At 48.5% G+C, this 22,144-nt stretch overlaps 1 protein-coding gene across 2 annotated transcripts; it reads left to right on the top strand.

The window, feature by feature from the left end:
• The first annotated feature begins 2,091 nt into the window (after positions 1-2,091).
• SERPINA12 (serpin family A member 12) lies at positions 2,092-20,639 on the top strand. Of its 2 annotated transcripts, none has more exons than XM_057731850.1 (5): positions 2,092-2,284; positions 8,067-8,717; positions 10,447-10,717; positions 18,395-18,542; positions 20,149-20,639. In XM_057731850.1, the coding sequence occupies exons 2-5, from the start codon at positions 8,084-8,086 to the stop codon at positions 20,338-20,340; spliced, it is 1,245 nt and encodes a 414-aa protein (XP_057587833.1). In that variant the 5' UTR covers positions 2,092-2,284; positions 8,067-8,083; the 3' UTR covers positions 20,341-20,639. The 2 variants fall into 2 exon arrangements, with proteins under 2 accessions (XP_057587833.1, XP_057587834.1); XM_057731851.1 differs by lacking the exon at positions 2,092-2,284 and adding an exon at positions 2,376-2,485.
• The last annotated feature ends 1,505 nt before the right edge of the window (positions 20,640-22,144 follow it).

The following is a 22,144-nucleotide window of genomic DNA, read 5'->3' as shown; positions in this document are numbered from 1 at the left end:
AACCATCCCGAGCACTTCAGGAGGGACCAGGTGCCTCTGGAATGCTCTCACCTCCCACAACTACCTCTACCTCAGCCTTTACCAAGCTTGTCTATATCTCTGTGCTCTCCTGTGTTCCCACCAGACTTGGGCTCTTGGAGTCAGGGCGTGGCATGGTCATTAATATGTTCCTAGACCTCTCATAGGCCCAGCATTTGGGAGAACCAAAAAGCGAGGGTGAAATTGGAAACCCCTTGCTCCTCTCTCACCCCTCGCCATGGCCATGCTGTAAAAACATATTCAGGCCATTGCCCAGCCTCAGGCCACTGCCTCTCATCCATCAGCTCACCACAGTGTCCTCAGACTGGACTGTCATCTTTATCCTCCCAGCCCTTGATGGACACCAGGCTCAAATCCCTTTATCCACAGGTGGTCAGGGCAGCCTTAAGTCTAGGCTGTGGTCCCTTGATGGTGGTGGGTGGGGGCTGGTCCTCCCATAGGCATCTCCCTGATGTTCCCCACTGACACCCACGCCTGCAGGGCTACCTTGGCTAATGGAGGACTCCATCAGAGCTCTTCTCTCTGCAAGGGTGAACGGCTCCTTACTGAGATTTAGTGCCTGGCCTAGCCTCCAGCCAACCTGACTACCTTCACCTGTGACCTACTGGCCTCTGGGCGCTGTCTGTACTTGGGCATCCCCAGTGCATCCCAGTCTGGCTCAGCGGGCGTCCCCACCTGCCCCGGTGCTGTCCCTCCCAGCCTCTCCCATGCGTCCCTGTGGGAGTTTTTGCCCTAGATCAGAACCTGTCTGGGGCAGCAAGCAGGTGTGGCTCACAGACTCCCACAGGCCTCACGCTGTCATTAGCAGGCAGGGTTCTTACCTTCCTGACCCAGATTCTGGGTCAGCATCTGCCTGGTCTGCTGTCAGCCTCCATCACCGTGGGGCTAGCGCCCTCCCCTCAACCCATCCTTCTGTCAGGGGCTCAGTGAACAGAGCCATATAGGGAGGCCCTCACCTCATCTGCCATGGGTCTGACCCAGATGCATCCCGACAGAAAGGCCCGCCTCCCTGGGTGAGAGAAGGTGGCAGCACAAGGCCCCCCTTCAGGGGCTCTTCCTGATTCCCGCAGCTCCAGACCCAACATCCCCATGGCCTGGCTGGTCTGGTCCGTGAGTGCATCCAGGGCTGAACCAAGCCCAGGAAAGAGCCAGTGTCACCTCTTTTCTAGAATGCATCACTGGGTTATCTGCTCCATACATTGTTGGAGATGAAAGTCACGTTTGCTACAAGTAGCATCCCAAAAGAAGAAAAACATTGTCTGCAACTCTTGGTGCTATGGTCATGCAATATCTATTATGAAGCAGCTCCAAATGAGGAAGGAAAGATCTGAATGATTTTTTTCCTTATTAGCGTTCATTAGTGAAAGCAGAATTGCAAATAGGTCCATTGGACTCATTGCTCTTCCATTCGGGGATCAGTGGGTCTGAAATGTTCTCAGACATCATCACCACCCTCTGATAAATCTGAAGACAAGAATTCCATCTTATTTTGAATCTTTTAAAAATGAATTCTAAAGTAATGCCTGTTCCTAAAGGACAACTTGGAAAATACAGAAAAGCCAACAGGGAGAAAACCAACCCTAGTCTAATTACGCCAGTGCGACAAATATGCAATCAGAAAACAATCTGTAATTTTTTTGAATGATCACAGACTTTGATGTGAATTTTTGATTCCTGTTACCCCATAACAGAAACTATGCATTTAATTGTCTGTTCATCTCTCTCTGAATTCTCTTCCCTCAAAGGACTCCATGTGAACTAAGCAGATAGAATTGACAACTATAAAGTACCTGAAAAAAATCAGCAAAAGAAAGAAATGGGGAATAAAGAGAATGACCCCAGAAAACCCAGGTATCAACCTCTTCCCACTGATGACAGTGGTGATATTTGGGTCGAATATTTAACATCAGAACTACAAGCTGATCTACCTGTAGAATGCTCCAGGTTCCAGAGCCAGCGTGATTGGGAAATAGAGTAGTTGCAAAAGATATGAATGGACTTCATGAGGGAAGCTGCACCCCAGTGGGTGTGGTCTAAATATCATGCAGCTGCCTCCAGGGATGAGGAGAAGCCCCTGCGGAAGTGGCGTGGCCACTGCTGCCTGAGCCTCCATCACCTGCCCAATCAGCCCAGCTAATTTTATTGGCCTACGATCTAATTTTCCAAGAGGCCATGGAAGTATAAATAATAAAGCAAGAAAAGCAGATCCATTTGGCTGGCTCCGTAGATTTCTTCTGAATGTACTGTGAGTATGATATCTTCCCTTTGTAAGGGTCAAGTCCTTCCTTTGAAAGGGTCAAGGGCTTCTCATTTATTCCACACAAAGTTTGTTTCAGATTACAGGAAAGTACAGTAAAGTCCCAGGATAGGTGTCTAGAAGAAAATTCTGGAGGAGTTCCAGATCTTGGAAACCCCTCTTTTGAAGAGTGCACTGGGCAGCTCTGCGGTGAGGCCCTGGTCAATTTCATGAATGTCTATCTTTTCTGCTTTTCCAGAGGAAAAACCTTGGTGGGTGTGGGGATGGGGGTTGTCTAGGGAGAGAAGGAGGCCCCTCCAAATCGGGTCTGGCCCTGCCCTATAGTTCTGGGCATGGTCAGTCTTGTCTATGAGCTGTCTGTGTATCTTTATCTCTCCCCAAAGACAGAAGCTGTATCCATCAATTTACTGTTTCATGGAGAATGTGAGGCCAAGCAGCCCATTTCATATGTTTTTGCATAGTTGCCTTAATGGATTGGATTCCCATTCTGATCCATCAAAATGCATGTTTCGACCTCAGATTTCTCCCTTGTCCACCCTGGGCCTCCGTTTTCCCTTTATAGCACAAGTGGCCTGAAGTCAATGGTCACTCAACCTTTGCAACCCACATAGTCCCTCATCCTAGACTGAAGTCACTGGAGGCAGAGGGAACAGGCCAGACAAAGAGCTGGAAAGTGCTTGAGGATTTGCAGAAATCTGCAGGGCTGGCTGTGGGCATCGCCTCTCAAGAGAGAAAGCTCCATGCTTGGGTTTCAAAGGAGACTGTGGGCCAGTCAGCAGCACTGGCATGGACCATTCCTTAGGCATTGTCCCAGTGCCTGGCACAGAGTGAAGGATCAAAACAGTTCTTAAAAGAATGAAGGCAGAAATCTCCAGGGCAAATGCGGAGGTGAGATAATAGACCTGTGTTCCATCCTCTTTGTTTCCCAGGAAGGAGGATAAAATCTACTGCCACAGTCACTAGAATTCTTTCATGGGTTGGTCTTCTCTCACTTCCATCGGGGGAAAGAGCATGTGTCTCACCACCACTTAGTTCTAAACTTGCTTTGAAAAATAATAACATCTAATATGTCTAGAGGGAGCTCTTATAAAAATATCAATCCCTTAAAGCAGGTTGGACCACAAGGCATGCCTGGGATGTCTCCTCAAGTGTGGGGCTTTTGTGCTGATCTTTTGGGATACCAAGGCCCATCTTTAGGAAGGGTGATTCAGCTCCCTTCTGAGTTTATCCAGGTACTGTGCAATCTATGGAGAATTGCAGAAAGGATTAGTGGAAGGCTGGGGTCTCAGAGTCCTGGGGTTCCTCGGGGTGGGGCAGAACGCCTGTGTCCAGACTGTGCAGGCAGAGACCCCCTCACTGAGCAGGGGCCCTCTGGCTGGTGGACATTGGCTCATTAGGGCTCAAGTGACTAGGGGTGAGACCTGGTCCCAAACATCCTAAACTTTTTAGTCTCCTTGGCTTAAGGATGGACACCACCTAAACTTTTCCCTGCCACTCAGTTTCATCACAGAGAAGAGAGATAGGATAGTGGACACTCAGGCCACAGATGACCTGGGGAGGGTGTGGGGAGGTCTTTTTGCTCTGAAGCCAATGGTTCCAAACAGCCATACATGGAGCAGTTCTTCTGTACCCTGTATGTGCTCCATTTGTTGGTGTTTTTTCCTCAAACTACTGGTGATAATAATTATGAAAGTACTGTGTAAAATCACACATATTATTACCTTCAAAAGTGGTATCATATCTTGCTGCCCCCACCCCTTAATCACTGTGATAAGGGGATTCCAACTACTGGGCTTGGCAGGACAGCGTTGGGGGTGGGGGGTAGGCAAAAATGGTTTATAAAACCTGGAATATACCTGGTTTGGATCTGTCTTTAGGATAAATGATTTCTGAATCAGTGCCATGCTACTTCATCTACTCATAAGAGAAGAAAATTATTTTCCCAAATTACTTGTGAATGTGGAACCAGGATAGCTAGAAAAGAGTTGAAATTATGATTACAGCGTTATCTGCTGCATGTGTAGCCCACAGAGTTCAGTTTCTATCCTGTTCTTTTCCTTCTATATTTTATTTACTTTATTTCAAGTGACTACCAAATGCACACACTCCCAAATAAAAATGAACAAAGAATTGCTCAACTTGGGCAATCTATCAATTTATTGGGAAATAACCAGTCCTGTGGGTATTTTAATTGATAGGATTAAAAATTAGCCTACTCGGGTATCTGGGAATGACACCCATCTCCCAAGTTTGGGTCAGTTTAGTGCCTGTGATGACAGGTGGAAGGGACCAGAAATGGCACTAGCATGGGGTGTTTGGAGGAGAGGAAGTCCAGGCTGTCAGCACTGAGTGGGCCTGAGCAGGAGACCCGTGGGGACCACTGCAACACAGGTGCATAGAGGTGGGGGGAAGCTGAGGCCTGGCAGGGTGTGAGCTGTGTCCTAAGGTGTGGGGACGGCGAGCTGATTAGCAGCATCTAGTGGGGAGAAGGTCAGGGTATCCCCCCCTCCCCATTTAATAGATGAAGACCCTGAGGCTCTGGAGGGTAAAGAGGCTTATTGGGAGCCACAGAACAAACACAGCAGCCAGAGAAGAGCAATATCCAGTCTTCTATTTCCATAATCAGTTCTTATTCCTGAAACTTGGTGAAGCAGGAAAACACTTCAGGGATCACGGACCGGGCATCGCTGTAGAACTATGTATGTGAGCCGTCTGTGCCAGAAAATGCTTCTGGGATGGGGTTTCCAGCAGTTTCGCTTCCCTGCTCCTAGTTCTGTCCCTGTCCTGCACTGACCCACACTCAGTTCCTGGGGCAAGCTGCTTAAACTGCTTTGCACCTCAGCTGGCTGGTCACCCTGCTGCTAGAATGTTCTCTCAGCTCCTTGACAGCCGTGTCTTGACTTCACTCCCAGACATTGGGAAATAATGAACACAAAGGCAGCCGGCTACTCTAAATACGAGAAGCTTCTATTTCTAACACAGGCAGACTTTGTATAGCCCAACCCACTAACCTGAGAGATTGAATCCTTTACACTTTCTGTTTTCTTTCCTTTATCTGAAAAAACCTCAGGGATTTTACTGATCTTCATTTCTATAATCTGTTTTCAGACACCCGCTAGAGCCCTGGTTCAACACTGGCTGTTTTTAATTTTTAACTAAACAGTGAGTCATTAGGAGTGAAAGGTATTTAGAGATCACCTAGACTCAGAGAGGGGAAGGCCCTTCTGCAGTGTCACACAGCTTTGAGTGCAAGATCAGAGCCAGGACTCCTGTCCGCCTGGTAGTCCCAGGATTTAAGAAGAAAAAAGAAAAAAATTCGTATTTGTTAGGATGCTTTCACCTTGGAAGTAGCTGACTACATAACTCACACTAGCATCACTGGAAGTCTAGGGGTAGGACAGGCTCCAGGTGAACTTACCCTGGGGCCCCAGCTCCAGTTTCTAGGCAAAGCCCTTGTATGCACCCTCTTTGTGTTCTGGCTCTGAGTCATTCCTTTGACTCCTTTGAGTCACTCTGTCCTAGAGTCACTCCCCTCGTGGGACAAAGAGCTATAGTAGTCCCTGGTGTCTACATCTCCCTGGTCACGGCATCCAGAGGCAGAGCGAGGGCACCACCCCAAAATTCCAACAAACAGCCCTGAATACACCCTCATTGGATCACTTAAGTCCCGTGTCCCTCCCTGAACAACTCTCAGGGCCGAAACTCGCAGTGCACCGATTGGATTAGGCCTGGCTCGGGGACTAGTCACTAGCAGGGGAGTGGAGGTTACCCTGCCCCATTCAGAGCTACCCTTAGAGCTGGAAATGGGGTCCTTGTCCCTGAGGCATGTGAGCTGCCTGAGGGAAGGGTAGACATCTGAAAAAAAAAAGTGAAGTTTCCTTAGGAAGACAGAAAGGGATCATGGGGAACAATGGTAGGATCTACTAGAATTTTCCAGCAGTGGGCCACAAGCTCCCTGAAGACTCATGTCTGCTGTGATGATGGCCGTATTCACAGGACCTGGCATAGAGGGTTTGGGGGCACAAAGAACGTGGGGATTTGGGGAGCCCCTAGGTGCGGGCCTTGTGCTCCTGTTTATTGATGCTCTCCTTCAGTCAGTCGGAAAGAGCCTACTTGGTGCTGGGCACTAGGGATTTAACTGCAGTGGACCCAGCTCAGCTGGGCCCAGGTCCCTGGGGCTGGTGATGCTGTGAGTCGGCTGCTACTGGCTCACAGCTGCCCTCTCCTCTCCAGAAAACTTACCTTGGCTAATAGGAGCTAATTGACCCAGAAAGTGATGCCCTAAGCCCTACATCCTGAAGGCCAGACCACAGCCACTGACTGATTCCCTCTGAAAAGCCAGTCCTCTTGCCTCAGAAGGTCAATGCCACCAGGGGGTCCATGCTCCAGGTCCCTCCTACTGTGGATCCAGTCAAGACTAGATGTTATCTGAGACCACATCCTTGCTGGGATCCTTCCCATTCCAGCCCTGCTTCCCTTGCTTCCTGAGGGGCTCATCCTAAGATCATTCCCTCATTATACAATATATACCTGAACCCTTGTCTCAGGCTCTGCTTCTCAGGAACCCAATCTAAAACCACCAAGAATAGCCTTTACTGTTGAGCAGCTCAATATTTCCTGTAGATTACCAGTATGTAAAGATGTAAATTACAGGAACAAGCATAGGAAGTGATAACAGAGGACAAAGCAAAGAAATCTGCCTTTATTTGATATAAGTTGGTCTAAAAAATCATCAACATGTCCAACTTTAGAAATGAACAAGCTTTTTGGAATACCACACTTTTGGCAGCTCTCTGCAGCATAATGGCTAAAGATTAAAGGAAAACAGAAAATGAAATTTTTGTCCCCCAAAAGCTTACAGCCTTATGGGGAGATGTCAAAGCTGAGAGGTGGTGAAAGAAACAGCAGTCCTAGAGCCAGGCAGATTTGGCTTTTTCTCTCCAAGACACTTCCCCCTTTTCTTCCCTGGAAAAGTCTAGGGAAGGAAGTTTGCTAGAGACCTGGCTTATCTTGGGGTGGGTATCTAGCACTTACCATGTGGTCTTAGATAAAGGATTTTTTCTCTGGTTGTAAGGAAAAATAATCCAACTCAAGCCAGCCAGCTGTAAAAGGGATATTTGCTGGCTCTTACAACTTTGAAAAACAGAAGTGGGTGGGCTTCAAGTAAAGCTCAATCCAGGAACTCCAAAGATGTCATCAAATATGTCTTCCTATTTCTCTCTTTCCATCTCTCTCTCATGTCTTTCCTTCTATGTGTGGATGTCATGTCCACATTCAGGTCCAAGGCTTTACCATCAAGCCAGTCACCCCAGAGTTAAGAGGACTTTGCTTTCTCAAAGAAAGACACTAATTGATCTGACTTTTGTCACCCTCTCATTTCTTAACTAATCAGTGTGGCAGGGGAATGGAGTGTTATGATGGCTTAGTCTGGGTCAGATGCCCCCTCCATGGGGTATTCTTATTGTGATCCAATAGAGAGGAGGAAGCAGTTCCTTAAAGGAACGGAGGTCCTGTTACTATAAGACAGGGGTGGGGAAAAAAAGAGCTATCCTCTACACTCAGACTTCCCATTTATGCAGTCATTTCTCGTCCCCGAGGTGATTGCAAAGGCTAAATGCTGTAATGGATGTCAAAGCACTCACAAACTGCTATGCACAGCACATGTTGGTCACTGTATCTCTTCTTTCATTGGTCTTCCTTGTGGATAATACAGGGGTAATGGGGTTCTTTTGTTCCCTTTTCTGTTAACCTCGGGTCTACTACTCAACAGGACAATCTCCAAGGAAAATGAACCCTGTGCTGGGCCTGGGTCTGCTTCTGGCTGGCCTTCTTACCGTGGAAGGTCTTCTGAAGCCTAGCTTCTCTCCAGAGAATAATGAAGTTGTGAGTCAGGGTCAAGCAAGGAAGGGAAGGAGGACAGCTCAGGAGCTTGCAGAGCGAAATACAGACTTTGGCCTCAAGCTGTTCAAGCAGCTGTCCTTCAACAGCCCTGACAGTAACATCTTGTTCTCCCCCTGGAGCATCTCTATGGCCTTCGCCATGCTGTCTCTGGGTGCCCAGGACTCCACCCTGGCCGAGATCAAGGAAGGCTTCAACTTCAGGAATATACCCGAGAAAGACCTTCATGAAGGCTTCCATTACCTTATCCACAGGCTGAACCGGTGGAACCAGGACCAAAAGCTGAGAGTCGGGAATGCCTTGTTTATTGACCAGAAGCTAAAGCCACAGAAGAAGTTTCTGACAGATGTCAAAAAACTGTACAAGGCAGACACTGTTCCCACCAATTTCCAGACCTCAGAAAATGCTCGGAAGCAGGTCAATGACTATGTCAGCCAGAAAACTCAGGGGAGAATCAGCAACCTAATCAAGATGATAGACCCTGGCACTGTGATGCTTCTTATCAATTATGTTTTCTTTAGAGGTAAGGCTTAGGGCATGTTGGCATGAAAAGGATAGGATGACCAGTAGGCTTGAATTAAATACATGGGCTGTCCACTTGCTTGCTCTGTGACCCTGAAGTCACAGGTAATTAGTCTCTTTGAATCCTACTTCTCCTATCTGAAAATGGAGTACCTCGATACATAGCTCATAGGTTGGTTATTGGAATTCAAAGTGAAAATGAATGAGAAATGAATTTTTTGAAGTCTATTCTCCACAAGTACATTTTAATTATTACTGATTATCCTAACACAACACTGGTTATAGAGGTTGGAGTGACATTCTCTTCCCCGTTTCTTAGATCAGAAAAGTAAAATTCGGAGAGAGGTTAACTGACATACTCAGAGTTACAAAGCCAGCCAACGAAAGTGAGGACTAGAATCCACTCCTCTTGACCCGGGGGCTGTGCTTTCCATCACCCCAAGTAGACGCCCCAGATGGCCATGGTGTTGGTGATGGTGATTATGATCACATTGGTAGGTGCCTTGGGCTTCTTACCTCATGTTATAGATTCCCCAGTCTGAGGCTGAGGTTCTGAAAAATAAGATGGAAAAATATTCCCAAATCCAAACTTCATCCACCACCGCCATACACAACCACTCACACCACACACACACACACACACACACACACACACACACATTGGCCAACGTAGGTGAGAATGAGAGGCCAACATCCCTCAGACCAAGCAAGATCACTGCTGGGCTGTCAGCAATATGGTCCTGGATACAGAAGTTCAGCAGTCCCAAAATCCACAAGGAGATTGATGGCTAGAGAAAAAAAAAAAAAAAAAAAAGGAGTGGTAATGGTAGACTGAAATCTCAGTCCACCCGGAGCAGGTAAGAATGGAGAATCGGGAATTCCCCAGAGTCCCTACACCCCCTCGATTCCAACCAGAGCAACAATGACCATGGTGCTGATGATGACCGACCTCCGCTCAGCACTCATGACACACAGTCGCTGAGCTGTGCTGCCTTTCCTAGCCTCACAGCAGCCCTAGGAGCTTCCCATCAACATCCCCATTTGGCAGGTAAGGACGCAGAAGCCCAGGGAGGTTGAGACACTTGTCCAAGGTCATCCTTCGAGAACAATAAAGCCAGGAATTTGAACTCGGGGACTTGGCCCTAAGGGCCTCAGGTTGGGGGCTCTGAGAGCAGCAGTGTGGAAAGACCCAGGTCTAAGTTTATGCCATCAAAGGGTCCTCAGGGTCAAAAAGTAGGAGTCAAAACACCCAATTTTAGGGGTTCGCTCCTCTTCAGCACACTCCCAAGGGCAGCCTGTTAATTTAGTTTTCTTAGTCTCACATGAGAGTGGCTCATCCTGGGCTGACTTAAAATAGATGAGAATTTTTACTCACATCAGACCCATATAACCCCCACTAAGTGTAATCCAGTTCCTACTTCTGTAACAGAATCTACAGGCTTTCTTAGCCTCAGGAGCACCTGGGCCTAGGACAGTCTAAAGCTCCCCTCTCAGTCAACAGCCCTAGTCTTGGTTTCATTGGGAACTGATAATTGGGACCAAGTCCACTTCACCAGAAGTCTACAGTGCATGGCATGAGGTCAAGGATTCCTGTGGACCTACTCTGAGATCCCAGAGTATCCAAATCTCTTCCTTAAGTCCATATGAACAGAGACCCAGGGGTTAACTGGATCCAGTAAGCTCTTCTCCCTCAGGACACTCATGTCACTTTGTTCTTCTTTCATCTTAAGCCAGGTGGCAATATGAGTTTGATCCAAAGGCAACTAAAGAGGAAGACTTCATTCTGGACAGAAACAAGGCAGTGAAGGTGCCCATGATGTTCCACATGGGCATGTATGAAGTTGGTCATGATGACCAGCTTTCCTGTACTGTCCTGGAAATACCCTACCGGGGCAACATCACAGCGGTCTTCATTCTTCCTGATGAGGGCAAAATGAAGGATGTGGAGCAAGCCTTGGGGATGAACACTTTTGCCAGATGGAAGAAACTACTCATAAAAAGGTAAAGGGGGTGCCTGACATATGCAGTGTCTTCTTTCTTCCTCTCTCTCCTTCTGCTGTCTTTGCTTCTTCTATCCCAGATTTATTGAGCTCTTACCCTGTGGATAAGCCCTTTTCTGGGCTCCATGATGAACTTATATTTCAGTAGGAAGTAGACTAGAAAAGGAGTCAGAGAAATACAGATGCTTAAACATTATTAGAGTGCAGAGGATGAAGCAAAAACTGGCGGGGGGTGGTGGTCAGAGAGAGCTTCACGAAGTAGGTGGCATTGATGTTACATCTTCAAGGCTGAATAGCGGTACATATGGAGGGGAGAGGAGCGACAGAATCCCATGCAGAGGGAAACTGTGCGGACAAACACTTGGGGTGTCAAAGGGAGCTATGAGTTGTACATTGCACATACAATGTTTTCAACTGCGGTGTCATAATAAAGCCAGTGAAGTGTGTCCCAAGTAAGTTATATGAATAATAGTTGAAGAACTAAAGTAAGTAAATACTTTTCTTTTAAAACATAAAGTTAGAACGAATTTAAGGTAAGTCTCCAGAATCCCTCCCAGGCACTGATAGCTTTTCTCAGGAAAAGGTGAGAGCTAGAGTTAGAGTTAAGGCCTGGGGGCCTGATGTCAGTGTAGACCTGCAAGGTGCCTTGAAATTTGCTGGGCTAGAACAGGGTCTGTGGCAGCTAGGAGTCATGGTGGTATCACCAAAAGTGAGGATCCAGCTGCTCGCCATTCAAAAGCCCAAAAGAGGCAAGCTGATGGAAAGGAAAGTTTGCTTTCTTTTGGATGCCAGCAACGGGGCAGGGTGGGGGGGCAGCAGACTCCTGTCCAAAGGCCAACTCCTCACCCCACAACTGACAGTCAGTGGGCAAGAGCTTTTATAGATGGAGGGAGGGAGCTGCGATGGAGAAACGGCACATTCAGCTCTGACAGTCATCTTGAAATTGGTCATGTGGTGGTCTGATCAGCGTCATCTTTATTGTTTAAGTACAGTTAGCCTTTAGCTCCAGGGTTGGTTTGTTCCCACTTCTTTGAGGCAAGTTCTTGGAATTGTGACAACTTTTGTCAGGGCTACATTTTGGTCATCATGTAGTTAACCTCTTCCACCTGGTGGGGCTTTCAGTTATCTATGCGACAGCTCAACAGATATGGTTCAGAATATTATCTGTAGCCCTTGAGGAGGAACTAAAAGTCCGTGACTTTGCTTAATGACTAAACTATTATTATTTGGTTTCATTTGACTGTTTTCTTTGTTTCTGCCTTTTCCCACTTCTCTGATAAACTTATTCTTTGCCTAAAGTTTTTCCACAGGAGAAAGGCAGGCAGAGGACATAGGGGGCAAGGACCACAGGGTCCTGCTCCATTTCAGTGGGTCTATGAGGTGGAAAGGGCAGCCTCCCCTTGGTAGGAATGATGTCAGGATGTCCTCCTCCTTGGTCCTTTAGCATCTCTTCCACTTTGACCCCATCATCATTCTCCATCCAAAAGGTGTTTATTGAAAACCTCTGCCATGCCCAACATGCTGTCAGTAGATGAGGAGAGTTCTAAGAGAGGTAGAGGTGATACTAGGACTGAGATGGACTATCTATGGGTGTAACTGAACCAATGCAGTTTCCTTCACATGGGAACACACCCTTGGAGGAATTGCAGAATGCATCTCAGATGTGTACGAGGGTGAGTCAAAAAGTATCCGCACTCTGGCTGTAGAATTTATTTTAATTGACTTTTAGAAAAGACAAATACATCATTTTTCAACATAATCTCCTTGTTTTTCAATACCCTTTTCCATCTGTCAACAAACTTTCATATTCCTTCATAAAAAAAATGTTTTAGGGTGAGCTGCAAGCCATGAATGCACAGCTTTCTTCACTTCTTCATCAGAAGTGAATCTTTGTCCTCATAGGGTTGCTTTCAGGGGACCAAACAGGTGAAAGTCTGATGGAGCAAGATCAGGACTATAGGGAGGATGCTTTAACACCTCAAAACGAAGTTTTTTGCAGAGTGTCAACAGTGTGGGCAGAAGTGTGCGGGCATGCATTGTCATGCAAGATCACAACGTCCTTGGATAGCAGTCCTCTGCTTTTAATCCGAAGTTTAGGCTTTAGCTCTTCAATAAGCATCTCACTGTAATGAGCACTGTTGATTGTTAAACATTTTTCCTGATAATGTTCCAATACTGGCCCTTGAGAATCCCAGAAAACTGTCACTTGTCTATTCGACAGAATCATTTCACGTGATCACGCAATGTTGTCATCACCCGTGGATATGGACGGGTGTTGAGCTCCTTCTTGATGGCTAACACTTGTGCAAACTTCCTTGAATCTCTCTACCCATTCATACACACTTCTTCATGACAAAACATACTGCGCACAGTCTTCGATAAATAATGGCACCTGGTACATTCTCAGGAATCACTGCACGCTGCTCTTCTTCCATGCAAATCACGAGTGGGACATCCATTTTTGCTCACATCGCAGTTACAAATGAACTAATGTAATACATTCACACCTTGACAGCAGTAACTGGGGAGACAGTAGCCTTGAATGGAAAATGCTGATAAGACAGTGTGGCCAACAGAAGTTTTAATATAACTGGAGTGAGGATAATTTTTGACACAGCCTGGTAGATTTAGCTGCAAACCCATGGGAGAGAAATTCTAGTTCTAAATGCTTAAGATAAAGTCACTATTTGGTGGGGATGGGGGAGGGGAGGGAAAAGCATCAGACTAAATGGCAGGCTGATCCCAAGAGGGTTGCTACACCTTGCATTCTACGCAACACCCCCTGATTCTCCCTGCTGCAAAACAGGGGTCTCAGGTTGTCAGAGTCTGGCCACTGAGACAGAAAGAAGAGTCTGGGTTCCAACCTTGGCTGAGACCAGTTTTCTCATCTGTGACTAGGCCATAACTATGCCAACTTCACAAGACCCTTGAGAGAATTAAACATGCCTGAGCACAGTGTTACCCCTGCCCCCCCCAGAGGACACACCAAGACAGTGAGGTCCTTTCTCTCTCCCTTTCTAACGGGTTGAAGAGGCAGAGTTGCAAGGTTCTCAGATCTGTTGAACATCAGCCTTGTTGAATGACAGGAGTCTTGCAAATCTGGTCCTCCTACCCTCAGGTGAGAATCCTAGGATGTCAGCTCATCGGGTGAAGGTGAAGGCGCTGGCTCCCTTAATGCAGGGATTGCTCACAGAGATGCCCTGGGGACCTCCCTAGGGGGTTGAGGGATATGTAAGGGGAAAAGAATGTGGAAGCACTGCAGGTCCCCCACCCCATTTCACCCAGAAGTCCAAGCCTCGTGAAACGTGGACACCAGCAGATCCCATGTCCTTTAGTATGGAAATCATAGTGGCTTGAGACCTGGCAGCTGTGTCACTGGGACTTGCATCCTTAGAGCTCTATCTCCATCTCCCAGTCATTTCAGATAATTTCCCACAGGCTGAAGCTCTGGAGCCACCATTTGGGGCTTCATGTTCCCCTCAGCAAGCCCCTCTGCAGCCCCTGGAGCTGAGACCATAACAAGGCCACCACTAACCACACACAGATGTTCCTGGGGGACTGCTACCATTTCTCTGGTTTCAGGATAGGGGTCCACCCTCCTTCCTTTGCTCCTCCACACAAGTGTTGGATAAGCCCTTTGAGATCTCCTGCAGGTCAGCAAGTCTGGGCCCTGGGATACTTATAGGGCATGGAGGTGGCCTCTCATGAAGTCCAAGTGCAGGCTGCTCTCAGGGTCCCTTTCAGAGCATCCTTCCAGCTAGCTGCTGGTCTGCCTCCCCACACCATGCTAGGATTGCTCCAAGCATCTCCGTGCCTTGAAGCCAGGCCTTCCTGCCAGAAGTACCATGGAGAGGTGTTCTTCTAACCCCAGCTGAGGTCCTGCCTCCCCAGTCACTTCTGGCCCCAGGATGACTGAGACCAGTAATGCCCACCCCCTCATGGGAAACTCCATATCACCATGCAGGGCAGTGGTCTCGCCCATGTTTCCCAAGGGGGAAATTGTTTCATCAGAATGATAGGCCAACATTCCTACTCTCTGAGCTCATTTGGTCTTAAGGACAAGTGGTCAAGTCCAGACCCCTGCATTGGTCCTCTCTGGGGGAGGGCAGGGGGATGGACTCGTGTGTGTGTTCTACGAGAGGCTGAAGAGAAAACTCACACTTTCCCCAGGAGAAGTGACCAAGTCAACAGACACACACCTAAAAGACATACCCCAATAACCTGTCTGTGCAAGACACTTGGGAATTTAGGCTGTGGGTGACTTGAGCCTGGACTCTTCTGTCTGCTCAGAAGAAAGACGTCTGCTTTGATTTTTCACAGAGACCTGCCATGGTGGGTTCCCCAGAGGAAAGGCTCAGCTTTAAAGGCGAATAGAAAGCTCCACCAAAGGAGGCACCAAACTGCTGATGACTTTGAAATATCTATTTTCCTGGTAAAAATTTCAAGGGTTCACTCCCGCCTGAGCACCCCATCACACATGTACATATTTACTGGGATGTCTATCCGCCTTCCGGCATCTGCCTTCCCACTTTGGCATGAACTAAAGTCAACCTCCCCATTAACCCAGGATCCTATCTCCTCTCACTACTCAAAAATATCACCCTAGAAACTCCCTTTTCTCCTAGATCAGTAAATGTCTTTGCTCTCCACTGACTTGTTTCCATCAGATAGGAAGATGCTCTCATTTCTCCCATCAAAACACATTCTTCACTTGACCTCACTTCCCCCATTATTGCTCCGTTTCTTTGCTTCCCATTTGCAGGGAAATACCTTGAAACAGTTGCCTCTGCTTACCTTCCCCAGCTCCTCCCCTCCCATCTTCTCTTAGACCCATTCCAGTCATCTCTTTTGCACTCATCTCTCCACAGAGACCTCCATCACCAAGGTTAGCAAGGGCATCTATGTGGCTGAATCCAGTGTCAGTTTCAGACTTTCCTTCTCTATCTGTCAGTGGCATTTGACCCAGCTGGCTACCCCACCTTCTTAAGAGGTGTTCTTCACTCGGCTTCCGGGACGCCACAATCTCGTGGCTCCTCTCACCTCTCTCCTGCTCAGTCTCCCTCACTACCCCCTTCTCCTCCAGGTCTCAGGGTTGAGTGCCATGGGGCTCGCTCTATAGGCCCCTCTTTCATCGATACTCACCGCTGAGTGTGTGCATCAGCTTCAGAGCTTTCAACACCATCTCTATGTCCATCATTCTCTCCCTAGCCTCAGTCCTCTCTCCCATATCCATCTGCTTACCCAGGATCTCCCCCAGTGCCTGCTGAGATCTTAGTCTCAACACGTCCAGAATGAACATCCCGATCTCCCCCCACGGAAACTCCTCAAGCTTCTGATCTTATTCAGTGGCAACTCCATCCTTTTAGATGCTCAAGTTAAAAGCCCTGGAGTCCTCCTTGATCACTTTCTCCTCTTCAGCCCCTTGTTTAGACCACCAGGGAATCCCAATAGCCCTACTTCAAAATATGTCTGGACTCTGGCCTCTGCTCACCATCTCTACAGCTCCCAGCATCTGACTACTGCATTCTCTAGCTTCCAAAGGGTCTCCCGTCATCAATTCCTGTCCCCACACCTACCACCAAGAGTACATGCTTGACAGAGCAGACAAAATGATCCTTTTAAACCCACATCAAGACCATGTCACTCTTCTGTTCAAAACCCTACTATGGCTCCCCATTTCACGCAGAAAAAAAATAACCACCCAAAAAGAGAAAGAAAAAAAATAACTTGCCAAACTCCTTTGCCCCCTTGAGAGCTTGCTCAAATCTTCCCTTTACTCCCACATTCCTGCTCCCCCTAAGTCAATCTGTATTTTTTTTTCCACAGCACTTACTGAGACTACCAGTTCATATATCTATGCTTATGTTACATGTTTTTTGTGTGGTTTTATTGTCTGTCTTTCCTAGCAGGGCATAAGTTCAAAAGCATGGATTTTTGCCTCTTCTAGATGTATCTAAGCTTGTACAACCGAGCCTGGTATACAGTAGGCACTTAATATATTTGTTGAATGAACAGATGAGTGGAAAAATACGTTTGAGAGTTATTGGGCTTACTGTTGGTGTTTAAATCCATGACACAGAATGAGATGCCTCAGGAGGGAGAAAAGAAATTAAAGAGAAGAGGACCAGGGAGGCTCGGAACACTATGGGGATGAGAGATGGGCGAGGATGTGGAGCCAGCAAAGGACAAAGGAGTGGCCGGCGAAGGAGGGATAGCAGAGGCATGGACTTAGGTGGGAACGCTTCAAAAGGGAAAAGGAGATGATGTCTAGCGCTGCTTTGTGAGATTTGGCTACTGGCTCTAGCAAGCCAAGGTCAGCAGCAACTCCGGAGAAATGGGCTGAGGCAATAATAGGAGGACATGGAGACAGAGATAGAGGCAACTTCTGCTCTGAAAGAAAGAAAAGACACGGGCTGCAAGCTGGACATATGGCTAGGGGCCAAGGGAGATGTTTTTGCTTTTGTCGTTTGTTTTTTTAATAAATTTATTTACTTATTTATTTATGTATTTATTTATTGACTGTGTTGGGTCTTCGTTGCTGCACACGGACTTTCTCTAGTTGCAGCGAGCGGGGGCTACTCTTCATTGTGGTTTACGGGCTCCTCATTGCTGTGGCTTTTCTTGCTGCAGAGCACAGGCTCTAGGCACCTGGGCTTCAGTAGTTGTGGCACATGGGCTCAACAGTTGTGGCTCACGGCCTCTAGAGCTCAGGCTCAATAGTTGTGGGGCACAGGCTTAGTTGCTCCGCTGCCTGTGGAATCTCCCTGGACCACGGATCGAACCCATGTCCCCTGTATTGGCAGGCGGATTTTTAGCCACTGCACCACCAGAGAAGTCCTTTGCTTTTGCTTTGAGGATGAGGGTTGCTAGAGCCTGCGGTCTGCCCCCAGTGTGAGCCACTAGATGCCATTTATGGATGGTGCTGGAGAAAAAGGAAATGTAGTCAGGAATTAGGTCCTTGGAGAGGCAAGAAGAAATGGGGTCCATGAACAAGTGGACAGGAATCCAGCATCCACAGGTGCCTCAGGACCTCTGACCCCAGGCCCCGGGCAGGGAGGCTAACCCAGGTCCCAACCACGGAGGATGTGAAACTGCTCCTTGAAGACCAAGGGGAGAACACTTGCAGATCACTGACTCCACTGAGCACCTTCCACGCACTCGCTTTAGCCCTCTTCTGGTCCCATGGATGCTATGATCATCACCACCATTTTCATACCAGTGGCTTAGAGAGGAGATCATTTGCTCCAAGTCACAAAGCTCATGGCAGGCAGAGGGGATTGGAGCCCAGTTCTGCCTGGCTTCTGATCTCAGGGCCCTGCCGCCTCTAGCACCAGATTGCTGGGGTCAGGATTGGCTCAGGGCGTGGACGCGGCTGAGGGTACAGTGGGGAGACCCTCAATGGCTGCGCCAAAGGGGTCCTGAGACATGGGGCCTCGAGCACATGTCTGTGGATGAGGGTGCAGGCAGTTTTGATAGGAAGTAGGAACACAGTTCGGAAAGCATGGATGTTTTAAAATCCCGTCCCAGGCTTAAGGAGCCTCTCGTCACTCTGTGGGTGGAGAGAAGTTCTGAGACCTCACGGGCTGGGAGGACAAATGCCTCAGTGTCATCTATCCTGAAGCCTGCCTGGAAAAACAGCAGGGCCCTGCTGCTCACCTCTGTACTTTCTACTCCCTAGGGTCGCAGCTGTGTTTGTGCCCAGGATGTTCATCACCGGTAGCCACGACCTGAAGAAGACTCTCTCCTACCTGGGTATCACCAAAATCTTCGAGGAACGCGGCGACCTCACCAGGATCTCCCCTCATCAAAGCCTGAAAGTGGGTGAGGTAAGCTTGCCTGGCCTGGACACGGCCCCCTCCAGCACAGGGAGCCTTCATACAGCCCCAGGTCAGAGCCACTGTCACAGCAGCTGTACGAACCAAGAATTCACCCACCAGTCGGGCTGGGCTCGAATCCCACTCTGCCCCTAACCAGCCTTGTGTTCCTGGGCAAATCACGTAACCTCCCAAGCCTCACATTCCTAGTCTTTAAAATCGGAGCCATCCATCTCCTGGTCCTACTTTGGAAGTTGATTCAATGCTACAAACAATGGATGGAGGCGTGGAATGTTCATCAGGCCTAGAACCGACCCTGGTTTGTGAGGAGTAAGTTGTGAACATCTTCTATGTAACGTAGACATAAGCAAGCAAAGCACCCCGTGGTCTCCAGCAAGGCTGAGCACCTGCCTATTGGCGGCAGTCAGAGAGGACCACTCCGCGCAGGGTGTCCAGATTTAGCAGACAGAATACAGGACATGAGCGAAATTCAAGTGTCAGATAAGCGATGAATGAATTTCTTTCGAGTATAAATATAGCCTAAATATTGCATAGGATATACTTATGCTAAAAATTTCATCATTTATTTGAAATTCAAATTTAACTGGACATCCTGTATTTTATCTGGCAACCCTACTTTTAGGTTCAAAGGGCATTGAGACCGGGGAAGATTTCAGCAAGCAGAGACAGGTGTGGGGAAGATCTTCCAGTCGGGAAAGCAGCATGGCCTAAGGCTGGAGTCCTAGGGGGTGGGGATTGGCTGGGCTAAGTTCAAGCCAAAGTGGGAGGGATCTGAGTTGTCAAGATGCGCTGACAGCAGGCGCTCACTCAACTTTATTTTCCAGGTTGCAACAGGAGGAAAGACGGTTCATAGAATTTTATGGCTTTTAAAAGTTTTCCTGTCACAGGCTTTGCACAAAGATTCGATGCCACCTGCCCCTTTCCTATAGGCCTTTATTGAGTTCAGTGGCCCGTTTCTTTCCTGCAGTCAGGTGTGTTGATAGCTGCGATTCTCTATGTAAACATCAGCTATTGGCTTGCCAGTAAAATTGTTAGCGCTTTGTAGAATGGAATGAAATGTATCAATATTTCACAGAAGCCCATCAATTTCCCAGTGTTGATTACTTAGTCACAGAGGTTGATGCCTTTTGGGTGGATCTGGGGTCTGAGTCATCTCCAGCAGCTACCCTGGAATCAGACTCCCTCTTAACATTCCACCAGGAGGATGAAAGGAGTGTGGAGGGGACTGGAGGCTTTGGGCCAGGGATGCCACCACCTCCCTTCCATCAAAGTTCAGCATAGCCCTTCTGCCATTATTACCATTGACGCTTCCCTGTAAAGTCATAAGAAACATAGCAGACCCACTCTGTCTCCATCCCTGTAGCTGATGTTCCCCCTACATCATTTTTTCCTTCAGGCTGCATCTGCTTGTTGAGTATCCTTCAGTGATGACAGCAGAAAAGCCAGGAGGCCTGGGGCAGCTGGCACCAGCCAAGTTACTGCTGCACTGGGTGACTCTGGCAGAGGTCTTTCCCTCTCTGGACCTCTTGCTGGCCTTCGCCCATCTAGGGCCCCTGAGTGGCTTCACAAGCACTGATCTCACTCCTGTTTCCTGCAGGCAGTGCACAAGGCTATCCTGAAGATGGATGAGAAGGGCACAGAAGCGGCTGCGGGCTCCGGAGCACAGACACTGCCCATGGAGACACCGCTCGAGGTCAAGATGAACAAACGCTTTCTGCTGATGATTAGGGAGAATGAAATGAACAACCTGCTCTTCCTTGGAAAGATCGTTAATCCTTCTAAGAGATAAGGGGGAAATCCAAATTGCTACAGACCCCAGCTATGTCCTGGGGTTGAATACGCTTTGTCTCCCTGGGACTGTGACCACAGGACTTTTCATCTAACCTCACATTATCACAAGCTCCCCAAACCACTGTCCAAACAGGCAGCACCACTGGCTTCTGGGCACCATTTTTCTCCCTTAGCCGCTTCTCTGCCCATTCCAATGTCAGGATTAGATGCCCCACCCCCACCCACTGGACGTGGTCTTTTCCCCTCCCTCCAAGCGGGTGGAGAGGTTTTGTGATTTAATAAACAACGCCCCCAAGGTCTGCTGACTGTTGGTGGATGATATGGGGAAGCTGAGCTAAGAAGAGTACCTGGGGTTCGGAGTGAGAGAGACCTGGGTTCAGCTCTTAGAAACAACGTGTGTTTGGGAAAGCCATACCCTCTCTGCGCCTCTCTTTCCCTATAGAAATAGAAAATGATCTCCTCTAGGGCTCCGAGGAAACTAGCGTACTGCTTTAGAAGTCAGTTCCTCTTTGTGAGCCCTTGACTTTGGGTGTTTGCAATGTGAGCTACACAGATATCTCCCCGACAGAGTCCACATGGGAGCTCTGGGCTCAGCCCAGCGTCCAGAAGGATGGCAAAACAGGAGTGGGGCTGGTCCATGCGTTAGATGGATGCATCCTAGAGTAGCAGCAGCCAGGACTCAATGCCAGGTTTGTCTGACCCCAGAGCCACTATTTCAGGCATAAAGTGAAGAGCCTGGGGTTTGAGCCTGTCAGCAAGCTCAGCTGAAGAGTGAATGGAGTCTGTGCACCTGCCCTGGAAAGCATGGCCTTGCAGGGTCTGCCTATGACCACGAGGGGGCACCAACGTTCACTGGGCCAAGAGTAGGGAGGGTGAGGTTTCTTTAAGCACCTGATTCCTTTGTCTCCTGCTGTGAATTCCCAAAGCCCATACTGAAGGTGTTTGGGGAGGAGGGGATCCTCACTGGCTTGGCACGAAGAAGTCTGAGTTGGCACCAGTTGCCATCCCCTAGCAGTTCACAGCTCCCTGTGCCTTTTGTGTTCTGGTCACAGCTACCCCACAGGCAGCTAGAATGGACATTCATATGACAGGTGTGGAAACTGACGCTCAGAGAGGTAAAGTGACTTCCCTATGTCCTCGTGCTTAGCCTCAGGCAGCAGACAACTGTGCCACCTGGTCTGGGGGCAGGAAGGGAGGGCTTCCACATAGACCTTGCAGCTGGGCTAGTCATTCCTCAGCTTTAGTCCGAGATAAGAGAACTGCCTTGTCCTGGTTGGAGTGTGTGTGTGTGTATTGTGTATTCAATAAGCACCTCCTCCTCTCCGTCCTGAGCACTCCCAGGGCCCCGGAGGCCCAACCCCCACACAAGCTGGTAGGGAAGGCAGCCTGGGGAGGGATAGGGCTGGTTCAGGTTGCTACGTGCCAAGTTCAAGAAGCACCAGAGTAAGCAGCCTCTCTTTGGGGCGGGGGGAGAGAACGTTGAGATCTTGTACCTGGGACACAGAAGCGGGGATAAAAAGACCCTCGTGGAGCACTTTGCAGACCATTACCATTTCCTCAGCACCAGCCTGGGGGCTGGGGGTGGGAGGATACCAGGTGAACATCAAAACCCTCAGGGATCAGCTCAGGTGCACAACATATGCCACTGGGGACACGGGACAGGAGGGTAAGCCACTAAGTAGCTGGGTGACTTGGGCACGTCATGTAAAGCCTCTGAACCTGGGGCTTCCCTGGTGGTGCAGTGGTTAAGAGTCCGCCTGCCAATGCAGGGGACACAGGCTCAATCCCTGGTCCGGGAAGAT

Source organism: Hippopotamus amphibius, chromosome 4 (assembly GCF_030028045.1).
Source record: "Hippopotamus amphibius kiboko isolate mHipAmp2 chromosome 4, mHipAmp2.hap2, whole genome shotgun sequence".
In the NCBI taxonomy this organism is placed as follows: domain Eukaryota; kingdom Metazoa; phylum Chordata; class Mammalia; order Artiodactyla; family Hippopotamidae; genus Hippopotamus; species Hippopotamus amphibius.
Note: the sequence above shows the minus strand (reverse complement) of the source record. Positions and strands in the feature narration are given on the sequence as shown.